We start from the raw sequence: 16,802 nt of genomic DNA on the forward strand, positions 1-16,802 counted from the left end.
TTCCAAACTTTCCAATTGAAGTACAGATGCAACCCTGTATCTTTTATAGCTAATAACAACTCAAGATGTGTTAGGTATAACAGGGCATACTCTGGGATGGGTTATGAAAAGTCTAAAATGCTTATTGGGGCTGGCCCGGTGGCACAGTGGTTAAGTTCGCATGCTCCGCTTCCGTGGCCCAGGGTTCACAGGTTCGGATCCTGGGTGCGGACCTACACACCACTCATCAAGCTATGCTGTGGTGGCATCCCACATACAAAAAAAAAAAAAAGGAAGATTGGCAACAGATCTTAGCTCAGAGCCAATCTTACACACCAAAAAAAAAAAAAAAGTAAAATGTGTATTAAACTTCATAAAAACTCATAGATACAGGAAACAAACTGGTGGTTACTAGAGGGGGTAGGGGTTGAGGTGCAGGCAAAATAGGTGAAGGGGATTAAGAGGTCAAGCTTCCAGTTATAAAATAAATAAATCATAGCGATATAATGTACAGCATAGGGAACATAATCAATAATATTATAATAACTTTGTATGGTGACAGATGGTAACTAGACTTATTGTGGCGATCATTTCATAATGTATATAAATATCAAATCACTAGGATGTACAACTGAAACTAATAGGATATTGTATGTCAATTATCCTTCAATAAAAAAAAGTTATAAAAACAAAATCAATTTAAAGGCCCAACACGATAAATAATTAAAATTTATGGAAAATATAACCAAAAAAGGGAGAAATTTTTGTAAAGAATAAGAAGTTGTTTCAAAAAATAATGTGTTTAAGTTTAAATACGAAAAGATATAATCCAACAATAATACCTATTTTGCAGTGGAAGCTGTAAACAATCAAAACAGGTTAGATAATGTTTGAGGTCTTTTCTAGCCCTAAGACACTTTGATTCAAAGAGACTTTGACTGCTGGAAAAAACCCCATATATAATGTTCTATCCGTTTTCTACCTGAATATGTGGAGCATTCAGCAAAGCAGTTAATTCTTGTCCTTCCTTCTGGTGGATTGGCTTCAAAACAGTTTGTACCTAAGAAACAAAAAGAAAGATCATTCTTCCAGGGGCAGGCCCAGTGGTGTAGCAGTTAAGTTTGCACGTTCTGCTTTGGCGGACCGGGGTTCACCAGTTCAGATCCTGGGTGTGGACCTATTCATGACTCATCAAGCCATGCTGAGGCAGCGTCCCACAAAGAAGAAGAACTAGAAGGACCTACAACTAGGATATACAATTATGTACTGGGGACTTTGGTGAGAAAAAAAGAAGAGGAGGAAGACTGGCAACAGATGTGAGCACAGGGTCAGTCTTCCTCAAAAAAAAAAAAAGGAAAGATTATTCTTCTTCCTAGGTTACAGGAAATATCACCAGCATCTATAAAGATATTAATAAACAGGGGAGGGGGAGTGCTGGCCCTGTGGCCTAGTGGTTAAGTTCGGCACGCTCCGCTTCGGCAGCCTGGGTTCAGTTCCAGGGCGTGGGCCTACACCACTCAGCGGCAGCCATGCTATGGTGGCAACCCACATACAAAATAGAGCAAGACTAGCACAGATGTTGTTAGCTCAGGGCGATCTTCCTCAGCAAAAAAAAAAAGGTACAATTTAAAATCGTAAAAACTACTTGTGAGAAAGAAAAGTACTAAAAAGAATTATAAGAAAAAAAAGAATGTAGTTTTTCTCACAGTTTTCAATCTTATCATGGTTAGCAACAGCATTCTTTATTTAAAAAAAAACTAGATAAGATTTTGGTATTTATGCCTATGAATGAACTATTTCCTATTAAAAGTTTCTCCCAACATATTATAAGATAGACTAATACAGATTACATAAGGGAAGAAAAACAGTTCTTGCTATTTTATAGTTTTTTAATCATGCATTTATGTAACCACATTTTAAATCAGAGATGACACTTCAGAATTACAGACTAACAAGATAAATTTATGAGAGTAATGGAATAACACCATACTATAGTGAATTACATTAAAAAATTTCCTGAAGTTGAGCAATTCTTGCATTCCTAGGATAAATTCCATTTGATTATGATGAAAAAAAATTTTTTTTTTGTGAGGAAGATCGGCCCGGAGCTAACATCTGCCAATCCTCCTCTTTTTGGCTGAGGAAGATTGGCCCTGGACTAACATCCATGCCCACCTTCCTCCACTTTATATGGGACGCCGCCACAGCATGGCTTGCCAAGCAGTGCATCGGTGCGCGCCCGGGATCCGAACCAGCGAACCCCGGGCCACCGCAGCAGAGCTCACGCACTTAATCGCTTTTGCCACGGGGCCGGCCCTATGATGAATTTTTTTAGCCTTTGTTTTCCTATCTGTAGAATGCCACCTACCATTTAAGGTTCTTAAAAGACAAGATAATCCATATAAACTGCTTAGCACACTACCTAAGACATAATAAATTATCACTTTAGTATATCTCTAGATGTGTTATTCATATTTTAAGATTTCTACATTAATGTTCATAAATTGGATTGGCCTGTACTTGGTGAGTGCAATCTTGTACACTGCCTTACAAAACTACTCTCTGGTTTTAGTATCTAGGTTATACTACCCTAGTACAATGAGTTGCGAAATAGTCTATATTCATGTGTTAAAACAGTGTTTAACATAAGAATTATATGTTCCTTAATGTTTTGATAGAGCTTGTACATAAAATCATCTGCGCCTGGTAGATTTTTTAGGGGTGGATTTCTGACCAACTTTTAATTTTATCTACAGTTACTGGTCTACTTTTTTGACTATCTTAAGTCATTTTTGGCAATTTACATTTTCTTAGAAAAACCATCTACTTTCACAGTTAGTGACACACAGCTGTAATTGTATTATGTCATAATTTTTAATCTCCCATGTCTGCATTCATGCTCCTTTTTTCTTTTAGTTCTAATGTTATTGGTATTTTTTTCATTTAACTTCTCAAAGGTTTATTTTCTTGTACTTTTCAAAGAACCAGCTTATAACGCTAAATCTACTATTCTTTCCATTTAAATAATTTAATTCCTTTTTCTGCTTTAGTTTATTTACCTTTTCAATTTCTAATCACTTGAGCTGTTTGTCACTTCATTTATTTTCAGTCTTTTTTCTTCTACCATAAATATTTAAAGGTACAGATTTTGCTCTGTAGACTACTTTCCCCCAAAGATTATACTATCTATGTTCTCAATGTCAATACCTCTGATTTTCTTCCCTTTTCTACTACCAGCTCAACTGCCCACCAAAAAGAGTACTTTGCAATAATGCCACTAACAAAACCAAAATTATCATTAACGAAAACATATAGAAGAATGAATTCATATATAATAGAATTTTTTAATAAAAGTAATTCATAATTAAAACAGGAATCCAGTAATTCTCTAGTACCTTTTATGGCTATTATAAATCATTAGTAATTCCTCTATCAAACCTAAGAGATGCTAATTTGGGGATTAACCAATTTGACTACAAGTGGATCAAAGCAATGACAGTACCAAAACCAGCCTGTCCTCTGGTTGTGGTACCTAGAAAGCAGGTTTCTAATTGTAGAGTTCTATATGTATAAACTGGTGGTCTAGTAGTTCCGATTCAGTGCTTTCTCACTGCTGAGGCCTGGGTTCATTTCCCAGTCAGGGAACCACACCACCCATCTGTCAGTTGTCACACTGTGGCAGCTGCCTGTTGCTGTGATGCTGAAAGCTGTGCCACTGGGATTTCAAAAACCAGGAGGGTCACCCACGGTGGACAGGCTTCAGCAGAGCTTCCAGACTAAGACAGACTAGGAAGAAGGACCCGGCCGTCCATTTCTGCAGAAATTGGCCATGAAAAGCCTATGAATAGCAGCAGAGCATTGTCTTAGATAGTGAGGGAAGGTGACAGGATAGTGTAAAAAGACCGGGCAGTGTTCCATTCTGCTGTACACACGGTTGCTATGAGTCGGAAATGACTCGATGGCAGTAACAACAACAAAAATATGTATAAATAGGATGACATAGCAATTATTATCTTCTTCAAGAATTCCATTAAAGCCTTACTACTGGGCAAGTGCAGTAATCCAAAACTGTGGGTAATTAAATTAAAAAAATTTTTAAAACAGGGTGTTTTTCTTTTTAAAATATACCTAATCTAGGTTAATTTAAAATATACCTAATCTAGGTTAATTTAAAATGAAATTTATAGTCCTTGATCATATACCTTTTGATAGCTGGACAAAGAATTCTGAGGGAGAAAGAAAATTGTGGATTAAAAATGTGCCATGGGTGTACAAAATTTACCAAGTCAACTCACTAATAATTTTGGGTACAGACATTTTTTCCTAGTTTTACTTTTAAATCACTTCCTAAACATTTCTGAGATTTTCCCTTCTAAAGAAATTTAGAACTCCTGTTAAGTGTTTATTTCCTTACCCAATTATCCAATTAATCAGGATGTTACCTATTTTACTGTCAACCCACATCATGAGCTAGTTCTACAAAGGCCTAAGGAATTAGAAGGCTATTCTTACATCGTACTGGCTCCTTTCCATTGTCCTATAAAAATGCTCTAATCTCTTATCTTTAAAAAGAAAATACTCTCTCCTGATCTTGTACTCTTCTCTATTTACACTGCTTTTCTCTATTTTCCTTCAGAGCCAAACTCCCTTTTCCATTATATATAAATATTTTAAATTGCAGAAATGGTATATGTGAAATGTGAAAAATCAGAAAATAGATGATCAAAAAGAAGGAAATAAAAGTCATCATAATCCAAAAACCTAGGGATGATCATTTGGTACATATCCTCCTGTATTCTTATACTTGTTTTTACCACAATATTCACCGTGAGATATATATCTGACAGAAAGGCTCGTAACTAGAATATATTAAGAACTCTTACAACTCAGTAAGACTTAATCTGATTTTCAAAATGGGAAAAAGATCTGGCAAGATATTCTACAAAAGAAGATACGGAAAGAGCCTATGAAAAAATGCTCAACATATGGAAATGCAAACTAAAATGAGATACCATTATAGATCTGCTAGAATGATAAACAGAAAACAACCCAAATATCCACCAATAGGTGAATGGTTAAACAAATTGTGGGATATTCATACCATGGAATACCACTCGGCAGGAAGTTACAAACTACATGTAACACACGGATCAATTTGAAAAATATGCTGAGCAAAAGGAGTCAGACACAAAAGACTACATATTACCTTAGCCCATTTATATGAAATGTCCAGAAAAGGCAAATTTGTAAAAATAGAAAACAGATCAGTGGATGCCTAGGGCCTGGGGAGTGGTAGAGAGATGGTTATTGTCTGTAAGGGGCCATGAGGGAGCTTTGTGGAGTCATGGATGCTTCTTTAACTTTATTGTGGTGGTAGATTACACAAGGGTATACATGTGTCAAAATATATTGAACTATACAATAAAATGCACCCATTTTAAGATGGTTACGAAAAAAATAAACCCACAACCTCAAAACTATGAGAAAATCTCTAAGTATATATAATTTACACTTACTTTTACCAAAAGTAAGTGTAACTTACTTTTACCAAAAGTAAGTGTAAATGAGAACAAAATGAGAACATGCTATTTATACTGTTTTATAACAGTATTTTTTAACTATTTCAATTTAATACTAATTATTTTATTTTTCTATATCATTAAATATCCTTTTCAATTCTAAAACAGAAATATACCCATTCTAGTTCTCACTGGCTCTCACTTACATGTAGGATCAAGTCCAAGCTCCTTAGTGTTACCCTTAGCATCGTCTGATTCTTGCCTCTTTTCCGGCCATATCTCTGGCAATCCTCATGCCTTAACTTTTTGGTCCAGCTGTAAACTGCCTGTTGTTCCCTGTATACATCATGCTGTCTCCCTACAGTGACTGTGATTATGCTAGCTGTCCTAGCTACCCTGAATTGCCTTATTCTATTTGCCTAGGTAACATATACTCATAATTTTGAACACATTTGATCTAAAATTGTTGATGGGACTGTTTCCCCACTAGACTGAGCTCACTGAAGATGGAACTGTATCTTATTCAACTTTGTATCCGGCTACTGGCAGAATTCCTGGCAAACAGCACTCAATGTTTGATGAATTCAGTAAAAGGAAAAGAGGGCAGGAAGTCATCCTTGATGTCTCCTTTACCTTTATTCTCCACATAGGGACAATATGTCCTATTAATTTTGTATTTAAATATTTCTTGACTTGTTCAACTGCTACTCAAAATCTTACATCCGGGAATTACAATAGCCTCCATACTCTACGCCTCCATTCTTGACCTCACACATCTTCCACGATGTTATCAGAATAATACTTTATATTGGAAGCCTGTTTATATCAAACTCTATCTATCCACCACCCAGAGACAGCCTTGTTAATAATTATTTCTTGCAATCTCTCTTACATGCATGTTTAAATAGGATATCTGTTTGCATGTGTACAACTTGTATCTATATTTTAATAGGTATCATGTTCAGTATCAATGAATCAAAGATTTTTGTTCTTCAAAGTAACTAATTCAACATATTCAAATTAGAAACAAATTCATATATTTTCCCTGTTCCCTTACAACTTTATATTTCATTACTTTTTCCTGTTTTATTGCACTAGCTAGTACCTCCAGAAAAATACTCTATACTAGTGGTGAGAGTCTATAGATTCTCTGTCTTAACCCAGGCTTAAAAAGCAATGTGCTGGGTGTTTCACCATTAGGTAAGATGCTCCCTATTGGTTTCTGATATTATTCTTTATCAAGTTAACAAATTGCCTGGCTTTCTAAGAATTTTCATCATCAAGGGAAAGGTAGAATATTTTTCAGACATCTTTTCTGAAACAAGTTGATCATATGGTTTTCTCCTTTCATCTATTCATGTAAATTAATTATTTTAAAACATTTACCAATGTGGATCTATCATACGATAAATTTAAATTCATTAATATGGCTTATCTGGCCTTCAGGATCTGGCCTCTATCTTTTAAGATCATATCCTATCCCTTACCCATTATTCAAGAAATATAACAGGCTTTCTCAGTCACTACTGTCTTTGTACCTTTTGCCAACGGAATGGATTTCCTCTTTTTTGGGCTTCCTCGTAAATTCCTAATCATCCTTTAAGACTCGGCAAATTAAATTTTCTTCTATGTTTCTTCTTTCCTCCCATCACTAAGAGCCCCCCCCCCCCCACACACACAATTAGGCACTTCTCATTGTGCTCTGGGTTCCTTTCTCATACTACCATCCTAGTTCTTCTCATTAGATTGTAATTATTTACTCATTGTTCTTCCACAGTGACAGCCTGATTCAACTTTCACTGGTTGATGGACATCTGGGTTGTTTCCAGTTTCTAACTATTTATCTAGCTGCTATGAACATTTGTGCTGAAGGCTTTTTGTGGATATGTTTTTATTTCTCTCAAGTACAGACCCAGAAGTAGAATTGCTGTATATAGGCACATTAGCTTTAGTAGATACTGCCAAACATTTTCTAAAGCGGTAGTACCAATTTATATTTCACCAGTAAGGTATGAAAGTTTCAGTTGCTCCATAAGTTCATCAACATTTGGTATTGCTGGTCTTTTTTTTTTTTTAATTTTAGTCATTCTGGTGTCTACGCAGTGGCATCTCTTTTTTTTTTTTTTTTTTTTTTTTTGGTGAGGAAGACTGGCTCTGGGCTAACATCCGTGCCCATCTTCCTCTATTTTGTATGTGGGATGCGGCCACAACATAGCTTGATGAGCAGTGCGTAGGTGCGTGCCTGGGATCCGAACCTGGGAACCCCAGGCTGCCAAAGCAGAGCACGTGAACTTAACCACTACGCCACTGGCCCAGCCCCCTTATTTTGTTTTAATTTGCATTTCTCTGTTAGCTAATGATGCTGAAAACTTTTTCACGTATACTGGCCATGTAGATATTCTCTTTTTGTGAAGTGTCTGTTAAAGTTCTTTGCCCATTTTTTAAAACCTGTGTAAACCTTTTCTTACTAATTTGCAAGAGTTCTTTTGGATACAAGTTTTTGTCATACGTATGCATTTATACACACATACACACATATGTACCTCAATATCTCAAAATCAAAAAATCAAATACCATTTCCTAGTCTGTTGGCTTGCATTTTTTACTGGATAAGCAAAAGTTATTAAATGAAACCCAAGTTCTCAACCTTTTCTGGATAAAAGCACTTTAACGACCAAAAAACTTGTTTTGCATTTATTAATAAATATCCTAGACTGTCAAAGGTTTAATCTGGATCTCAATATTTGAAGTTTTTATAGGCTTTATTATCTATTATATGATATTTAATGTTTAACTTACATTTTAAGCTATAAAAACAAAGAACACTTCCTAACGTTCTTTCACTAAATTCCTTGAGTTGTTTTTTTACCTACTCGGATTAAATTTCCATTGAAAAATGATACAACTGAAGCATGAGGTAATTTCGTCTTTTAAATACTGCATATTAAAATCGCACTAAAAAGCAAAACATTAAGCAATGGGCACACGAGCAACCTAGCTTTATGCCAGGCACACAACTTTACCTGGCCTAAATGTTCAGAAACATAAAACAGAAGGGTTGATTCAGGTGATTGCTAAGGTTTTTCCAGCTATAAAATAAAGGCAATGAGTCCATTTAACCTTTAGAATTTTGTTATCAGATTTAACACTCTTCTTTGATGAGCTCTGAGTACGCACTTTTCTTAAGTGTTATTTACTCTAAGTCAGGGCTGCCATACAGTTGTGCACGCACGACTCCAGGGGAAGTCATTCACACTGCAGCACAACCATACCTTGTGGCCGTGACTAGGTTCATTATCTTGTGCTCATTTTAATACCAGTCTCAGTCTAAGGTCACTATCACCCACATATTCCACCACCACCAAAGCAATACAATCCTCAAGTATTACTGAAGATATGGTAAGGATGTGAAAGCAAACTTTCAGAAAATCTCCTTGATATGGTACTTTTAAAATTGTGAACCAGGTGGATATGTTAACTATCCTAAAATATTCAAAATTAATTTTATAAAGTCCTTTTCAACCATTTCTTTCTCTCCCAAAACATTTACTCTTTAAGCCACTTCTAGTTCTTTGCCTCTCTCAACTCCTAAAACCCTTTACGCTATGTTGCCTCTTTTATCCTTTGTTTCTACTCTTTCTGTTGTCTCTGTCACCTTCTTCTTTAACTGGAGCAATTCTGATCTCTCCTGCTTATCTCATTCTCTTTTCTACCCATTGTTCTATTCAACAAAACAAAGGCCCAGTAGCTAGCTGGACAAATCTTCCTCCTAAAGACAGGGAAGAGAATGATTATAATTACTTATTATGTATTCCTCCCCACCCTACACAATAAAAGTTATGCTATATTTGTGAATAAATAAGATCAAATCTCTGTAAGGGAAGTAATTTTCTGAAAAATCATTTAAACTATTACAAGTAAAACTACAGGAAGTTGTGTTTTTTTTGGGTTTTTTTTGTGAGGAAGATTAGCCCTGAGCTAACATCCGATGCCAATCCTCCTCTTTTTTCTGAGGAAGGCTGGCCCTGGGCTAACATCCCTGCTCATCTTACTCTACTTTATATGGGACGCCACCACAGCATGGCTTGACAAGCGGTGCATCAGTGCGTGCCCGGGATCCGAACCTGCAAATCCCGGGCTGCTGAAGCAGAGTGTGCACGCTTAACCGCTACACCACCAGGCCAGCCCCTATAGGAAGTTCTTTAAATAAAAAATTTTGCATATTTAATTTTAATAATAAACAATGAGCATAAAGAATAGGTTTTGGAGCCGGCCCTGTAGCCTAGTGGTTAAGTTCAGCACACTCCGTTTTGGTGGCCCCAGTTCAGTTCCTGGGCACAGACCTACACCACTCCTTGGCAGCCACGCTGTGGTGGCGACCCACATATAAAAGAGGAAGACTGGCATAGATGTTAGCTCAGGGTGAATCTTCCTCAAGCAAAAAGAGGAAGATTGGCAACAGATGTTAGCTCAGATGAATCTTCCTCAGGAAAAAAAAAAGGCGTAAGTTTCAACTAGGTCTTTTAAGCTCTAGTGGACAGAAAATTTCCTCTCTAGGAACAGGTCCTAAGGTTATACTCTCCTATCCCGGACAACACCAGACTTCTTTCAGCTACTCTTGCACATAGGATCTTTGCCCATCATAGGCATCTAAATAAAGAAAATACATTCTGTGCTCATCTGAAAAGTGTCTCCTAACCTATTTTAGAGATCTGTAGCTCTGGAAGTCCTACCCTTCCCCCTAGCCCATTTGCTGTCTTGTATCTGGGTTCAATGAAACAGATTTACTTGAGGGCTTCCAGAATTATTAGTTTTTATAATATCAAAACAACTTAAAACCCTATAATAATGACAGAATGTCCACTCTCCAAAATAGGAGATGGCTTATTTATATGCTTTTAAAACTTCAATTTAAAAGATGTTTGCAGAACACATTAAACACTGAATATCAAACAAGCAGCAGAAACTAGACTTAAAAGTCAGCATGTTAAAAAAAACTCTCACTGTATATTAAAATTTAATTATTTTGGACCTTCTATACAGTTTTGATAGAGGAAAAACTGCAAAATATCTACAAGTAGCAAATCTTAGAAGTTATATATTTATGATACTTGATTATCAGATACAATTTTGTCTCATCAGGATTCATTTACCTCAGTTTATAATGTATAATGCTTAAAATAAAACTATACTAAAAGCATTTAAAAACTTTCCCTTTTAGTAATTTAGACAAATATTTCTCTTACTATGCAAATATATAATTTTATATACAAAAATAAACTCCCTTCTTTTCATGAAACAGAGCTCTGACTCTAAACTAAGTATATATTTTTTTAGGATAAAATTCATGCAGCAAATTTTCCTAACATAAATTATTAACATGTGATCAGTGGTAATTAATTCAAACAAGCCTTATATTCACATTAGTATCTTCCAACAATACTGCCTTACTATCACTAACAACTACCGAGTATATGTCAACAAGATGTTCATAATACATACCTCTTGTGCAAGATCTTGTGCGTTGGACATAAGAGGAAATGGAGGACTGGCCTTGTTCATGTGTACTGTGACCGCGTTGTATATCTTAAACGCATTCTGGAAATCTTTATTTTGTACAAGTTGTAAAAGCAGTGAAATATCCTCCTGGCTCTGAGAATCTACCAAAGTATGTTGGATATGTTTAAGTGAAGAAAACAAGTCTTCCACTTCTAGTAGGAAAAGGAAAAGGTATCCAAAAATTAATTGTTTGTCTTAATTCAACATGTGTTTTAAGATAAAATTTCCTGAACTAGTAACAATTTAAGTTTCCAAAAACTTAAAACTTGCACATATTTTTGAGTGTCAAGTCATTGTGATCTCATGGGTTTTTAAGTAAAATTCTTCTTTTTTTTTTTGAGGAAGATCAGCCCTGAGCTGACATCCGATGTCAACCCTCCTCTTTTTTTGCTGAGGAAGACTGGCCCTGGGCTAACATCCGTGCCCATCTTCCTCTACTTTATATGGGATGCCACCACAGCATGGCTTGACAAGCAGTGCGTCGGTGCATGCCTGGAATCCAAACCTGCCAACCTTGGGCCACTGAAGCAGAGCGTGCGCACTTAACTGCTTGCACCACCAGGCAAGTCCCTAAGTAAAACTCTTTAAAAATTATACAACAGAATAGAATAACATCTTTCCAAAAGTGTTAATTATAAAACTAATACATACTCACTATAAAAATAAATGAGAGGAGGAATATAGAAATGAATAAAGAAATTTAAAACCACCAACAGTCCCATCACCTAGAAACAACTTTTTTTTAAACATCTTATGGCATTTCCTTTTTTCATTTAATTGTTTTCCCACATCACCTAAATAGTCTTTAAAAACATTATATATAATGGCACCATGATATTCTATTACATGGCTAAACTATAACTTATAATAACCATTACACCGAAGTTGAGCATTCAGGTTGCTTCCAATTTTTTTCTAAGTAGTAAAAAGCATTTCAGTACATAATCATCACTGCACAAAAATTTGCACAAAATTCGGATGTTTTCTTAAAATAATTCCTAGAAACAGAATTTTTAAATAAGATTCTGACATTTTAAAAGCCAAACAACTTTCCGGGGAGGTTTTACTAATTTACATCCTATTAGCAATATTTTCATCAATATTCAACATTACTGTTTTTTTTTAAATCTTCAAATTCTTTAATAGGGAGGTTGAAGTTTATTCATATTTACCAAGCACTTCTTTTGTGGTCCATAAAACTCTTATGAACATGTAAGTCTCCTGAAATTATTCTGAAAGTTGTGGGCATGTGTATGTGTGTGGTGCCTGTTAGTGTGGATACATAGAATGTGCATTTTTCTGGAGAGGGTTATCCCAAAATGGTTAAGAACCACAAGTTGTCTCTTCCCTGCCCCTCAACAGGTAGATGTGTGCATGTGTGTCTATACTTTGTCACATTTGTTGGAAAGAGTTTTCTACTTTTTCCATTTATCTGTTAATTATATTTGTGGTAGCTTTTACTGTAGAAGTTTTCAACTCTCTCTCTTTTTTTTTTTTTGGTGAGGAAGACCAGCCCTGAGCTAACATTTGATGCCAATCCTCCTCTTTTTTTGCTGAGGAAGACTGGCCCTGAGCTAACATCCGTGCCCATCTTCCTCTACTTTATATGGGACGCCACCACAGCATGGCTCGACAAGCAGTGTGTCAGTGCACACCCAGGATCCGAACCAGCAAACCCTGGGACGCCACAGCAGAGTGTGCGCACTTAACCGCTTGCGCCACCAGGCCGGCCCCTCAACTCTTCTGTGTTAAGAATGATCCACCTTTTTCCGTGCGATTTCTTTCACTTGTTTCTGTACTTATAAACTTTTTCCCCTAGGTCATTAAATATTTACCTACATTTCTCCTAGCTTCTTATGGCTTCTATTTCATAATTAACTTTAACCCATCCAGAATTTATTTTAGTATAGGTTTGAGGGGAAATTTTAACTTCATTTCTTCCAAGTGGTTAACCAATTATTCTAATGCCATTTATTGAATGATCCTTCCTTTTCTAATTTGATTTATGAAACCATCAAATTCTTACATATATCAGGATCTGTTTCTAGTCCATTGGTCTATCAAAACCAAATCTTATTATAGTAGCATTCCAGTCTTTGCTCATATTGATAAGTACTTGCTCATTACTTTTTCAAAAACGTCTTGACTATTCAAAATAAGCTACAGAATCATTTTTTCAAGATATCTCCCACTCTCTCTTTCCCATTCTTCCAAAAAGAAAACTCCTACTGCGATTTTGACTGATAGTAAACCTGTAAATGAGGCTGGGAAAAACTTATAGTGGATACTACCTGTTTCATACACAGTCACATGGAAAAAAACCTCTTGGTTTAAGTCTTTTGTTAAGTTTTCTTCATATAAGGCCTGCAGAAAAGCTACCGATACTTAAACATTTATCTTGTATCCGCTACTTAACAGTAAAGTTGTTTTTATAGATTTGAATAGTTCTTCAATTGATTCTTGAGTTTCCCTATCGTTTCCCCCCAAAATCAAAACAGCTTTAGTCCTCCTTATAAAATATATATATGCTCTTTAATATTTAAAATGCAGCAAAAAACTGGAAAAAAAAATAGAAAGTAAAAACTATCATTAGAATGACCTAAAAAGTTGTGACCCAGAGCTATATAAAACTTGAGAAATAGCCAGAATTTAACCATAAGCTAATATGCTATCTACAAGAGTAGACAGACTATAGATAAGGAAAATTGGGAGATATTAGCCAAAGAGTACAAACTGTCAGTTTTAAGGTAAGTTCTGAGGATCTAATGTACAGCATGGTGACTATAGTCAATAACACTGTATTGTACACTTGAAATTTGCTAAAAGAGTATATCTTAAGCATTCTCACCACACACACACACAAGGTAACTACGTGAGGTGATGGATGTGTTAATTAACTTAATTGTGGTAAATATTTCACAATGTATACATCAAACTATCACATTGTATACTTTAGATATATACAATTTTATTTGTTAATTATACTTCAATAAAGCTGGGGGGAAGAAAAGAATGTGGAATATCAGATTCCATCAAATTCAAAGAGTCTACCACAGAATTACCTAAGTGTGTAAAGAATTCCCTAAGAGTATAAAGAATTCAATAGCCTTCAAGTATCTTTAGAGCCAAACAGGAAAACATTTAAATATCTTAAAAGGAAAAAGAATTAGAAAACCCACAAAGTCGTTAAGGTAATTGGTTACAATCTTATGGGGACTATAGACTTCCCTGAGTGGATAATAAGATTCCTGTTTAAAATTTTAGTAACTGTTTAAAGGGGCTCAGCCTGGTCATCAGGGCAATGAGAAAAATCAGGAGCTTCAGATCTCACCACTGACTGAAATCCATAAATCAACTTTAGTCAGCCCAGAAGGTAACCATCTCCCTAGTGTTTCTCTTCAACCCCAGGGAGATTTAAATTTTTAAAGGCAAAAGAATTTCTGCATAATCTCTCCTGTGTACCAAAGCCACCCACAAGGACACAAAAATACTGACATTATTAAAAAAAAATTATCTGTAGTACTTTCAGCTATAACTACTGGTGTAATTTTGTTATACTATATATAACCTTTCAGGCTTTTTTTTTTTAATGCTGATCTAACCATATAGGTCACATTGTAAATGTTCTGCAATCTGATATTTTCCAATTTTTTTAGAATAAATTCCTAGGATAAAATTACTGGTCAGATAATAAAAACATTTAAAACTCTGATACATATTGCCAAACTGCCCTCCAGATTTGTACTAACTCATACTCCTACCAGCAACGAACTTGAGTGCCTCTTTCTACAAAAACAGACCAAATTAAGGATTATCAATCTTTTCATTTTTGGTGATCTGGTTAGGAAAAAATATATTTCTTTGCCTAGTACTGAGGTTGAATATATTTTCACAAGGTTAATAATAGTCAGTTGTATTTCCTCTTTCATCTATTTTTTGCTTATCTTTTGCTCATTTTTCCAGTTTTTTTCTTCTTTCCTTAATGACTGGAATTACATTGATTATATAAATATCCCTGCAGTCTTAAGCAGCACATACTGAATATAATTTCATCTTTTCTTGCTATATCAGAACAATGGTTCTAAGTCAAGAATATTTATGAGACTTACTAACAAAATTTACTAAGATATGTGTGTCCTGAGTTCTACCTCAAAAATAATTCGTCTCCTGTCTTCTTTAATGATATATATATCATATATATGTACATATATACATATACATATATATATATATTTTTAAGTTGATTATGATGTACCTTTCTGGTTAAGAACCACTTACTTAAAGGCTTTATTTATATCAGTTACTGTAATATTGTAAGACACGATATACTTGGGACTAAGGTTCTCAAACCTATTTTATTCTACAGAGGTTTCTAAATAACCCTGACTGCTATATTGAGTTTTTGTGTCTGCTTTTATAGTTATTCTATTTCCTCCTTGGTAACTATTTCCTTTTGTTGCCCTATTCTTGCTTCTGTGATAAACGCAGTATATAACTTTCATATTTAGAATATTTTAAGTATAAATAAGATAATGTAGCCATAAGCCTGCAAGAAAAACTAGGGAAAGTAAGGTAGGGTAACCTAAACTAGGAACTGCTTAACGAGAGAGAGAATTTGAGATCAATGACGTTATTTCAGGAGATGGGTTATAGTTGAGACACTGCTCAGATAGGAAATAGGAGATTTTGTGGTTAGTCCAAAAGGGATGATAGCTTTCAAGTTCTAAGAAATAGGCAGCTTCTCGTGTTGATAGGAACTGAGGTAAGGAATACAGCTTCCAGAGAAAGATGAAATCTGGTCAATTTGTTCTTACTGTGTTCATACCGAGGAGTTCTAAAGCCATAAAGACCGTCTAGGGCAGTTAAAAATTCAGAAAAAAAAAAATCTCAGGGTCAAACTGGAAATGTCTTTTACTCAGGAGGTCAGGGATCAAGATAAAATCTATAGGAATATGAAGGCTGTAAAGCAGAAGAGAAATACAACTGAGTTTCAAAAAGGCTGATGACCTAGTACCTATCTACATAAGTGATGGGTTCTGGGAGAACCTAAGGACCATGCCAATTTAACTGGGCTTAAGGTTCAAGTTTTTTACGTTAGCATCAAGACCAATTTAAACTTGTTAATTATCGTCTTTTACAATTCACCTTTATGAAGTCCTATTCACATTTTTGTTGTTTAATCAGTAAAAACTGTTTTCACTGAAATTATCTTTTCTTAGGAGTTGTCTCCAGACTTAAAATGTTAATCAGTGTTGCCAGACTAAGTTGAGATCACTTGTACTTAAGCTCAGCTTTTACCATTAAATATCACCAACCATTATTGAAAAACTACAAATATGTATTTGGCCCAAATTACATATTAGTCATTGCCATTACTGAATAGTAAGATACAGAAAAATAGCTTATTATATGCATATACATTACCGTATTTAGTCCTCATAAAAACCCTGAGAAACTTTTTCCAATTTAAAAAAAAAACACCATCACCACCAAAATCTGAGACATCTGTAATTCAGATCAAATCTCCACAGATAGAGAAAATGAAGTCATATACAAAATGGCACCTGGATGAAGAACCCACTTTCTCGACTTCTAAGGTAGTGCTTTTTCTGCCACACCAAGGGAATAAAATAAGATAAACAGGTTTTGCAGGTTCTAGGGCTTGATTGTGATATATCGTTTACCTGTTTTGGAAAAGCTGTCCTGAGATGTCTTTTCGCCCGAAACAGCGGCATGTAATGTACT

At 35.3% G+C, this 16,802-nt stretch overlaps 1 protein-coding gene across 5 annotated transcripts in view; it reads right to left on the bottom strand.

Annotated features, from left to right (window-relative positions):
• Positions 1-16,802, bottom strand: part of PALS1 (protein associated with LIN7 1, MAGUK p55 family member) — a 95,730-nt gene that overhangs the window by 32,043 nt on the left and 46,885 nt on the right. For all 5 annotated transcript variants that reach the window (XM_004426258.3, XM_004426257.3, XM_087448346.1 and 2 more), the window contains 2 exons: positions 11,001-11,209; positions 962-1,039 (listed from right to left, as the gene is read on the bottom strand). In XM_004426258.3, the coding sequence (XP_004426315.1) occupies positions 962-1,039; positions 11,001-11,209 (287 nt within the window). The remainder of the gene's footprint in view (positions 1-961; positions 1,040-11,000; positions 11,210-16,802) is intronic.

This window comes from Ceratotherium simum, chromosome 24 (genome assembly GCF_057802395.1).
Source record: "Ceratotherium simum simum isolate JZ-2026a chromosome 24, ASM5780239v1, whole genome shotgun sequence".
Taxonomy (NCBI): Eukaryota; Metazoa; Chordata; class Mammalia; order Perissodactyla; family Rhinocerotidae; genus Ceratotherium; species Ceratotherium simum.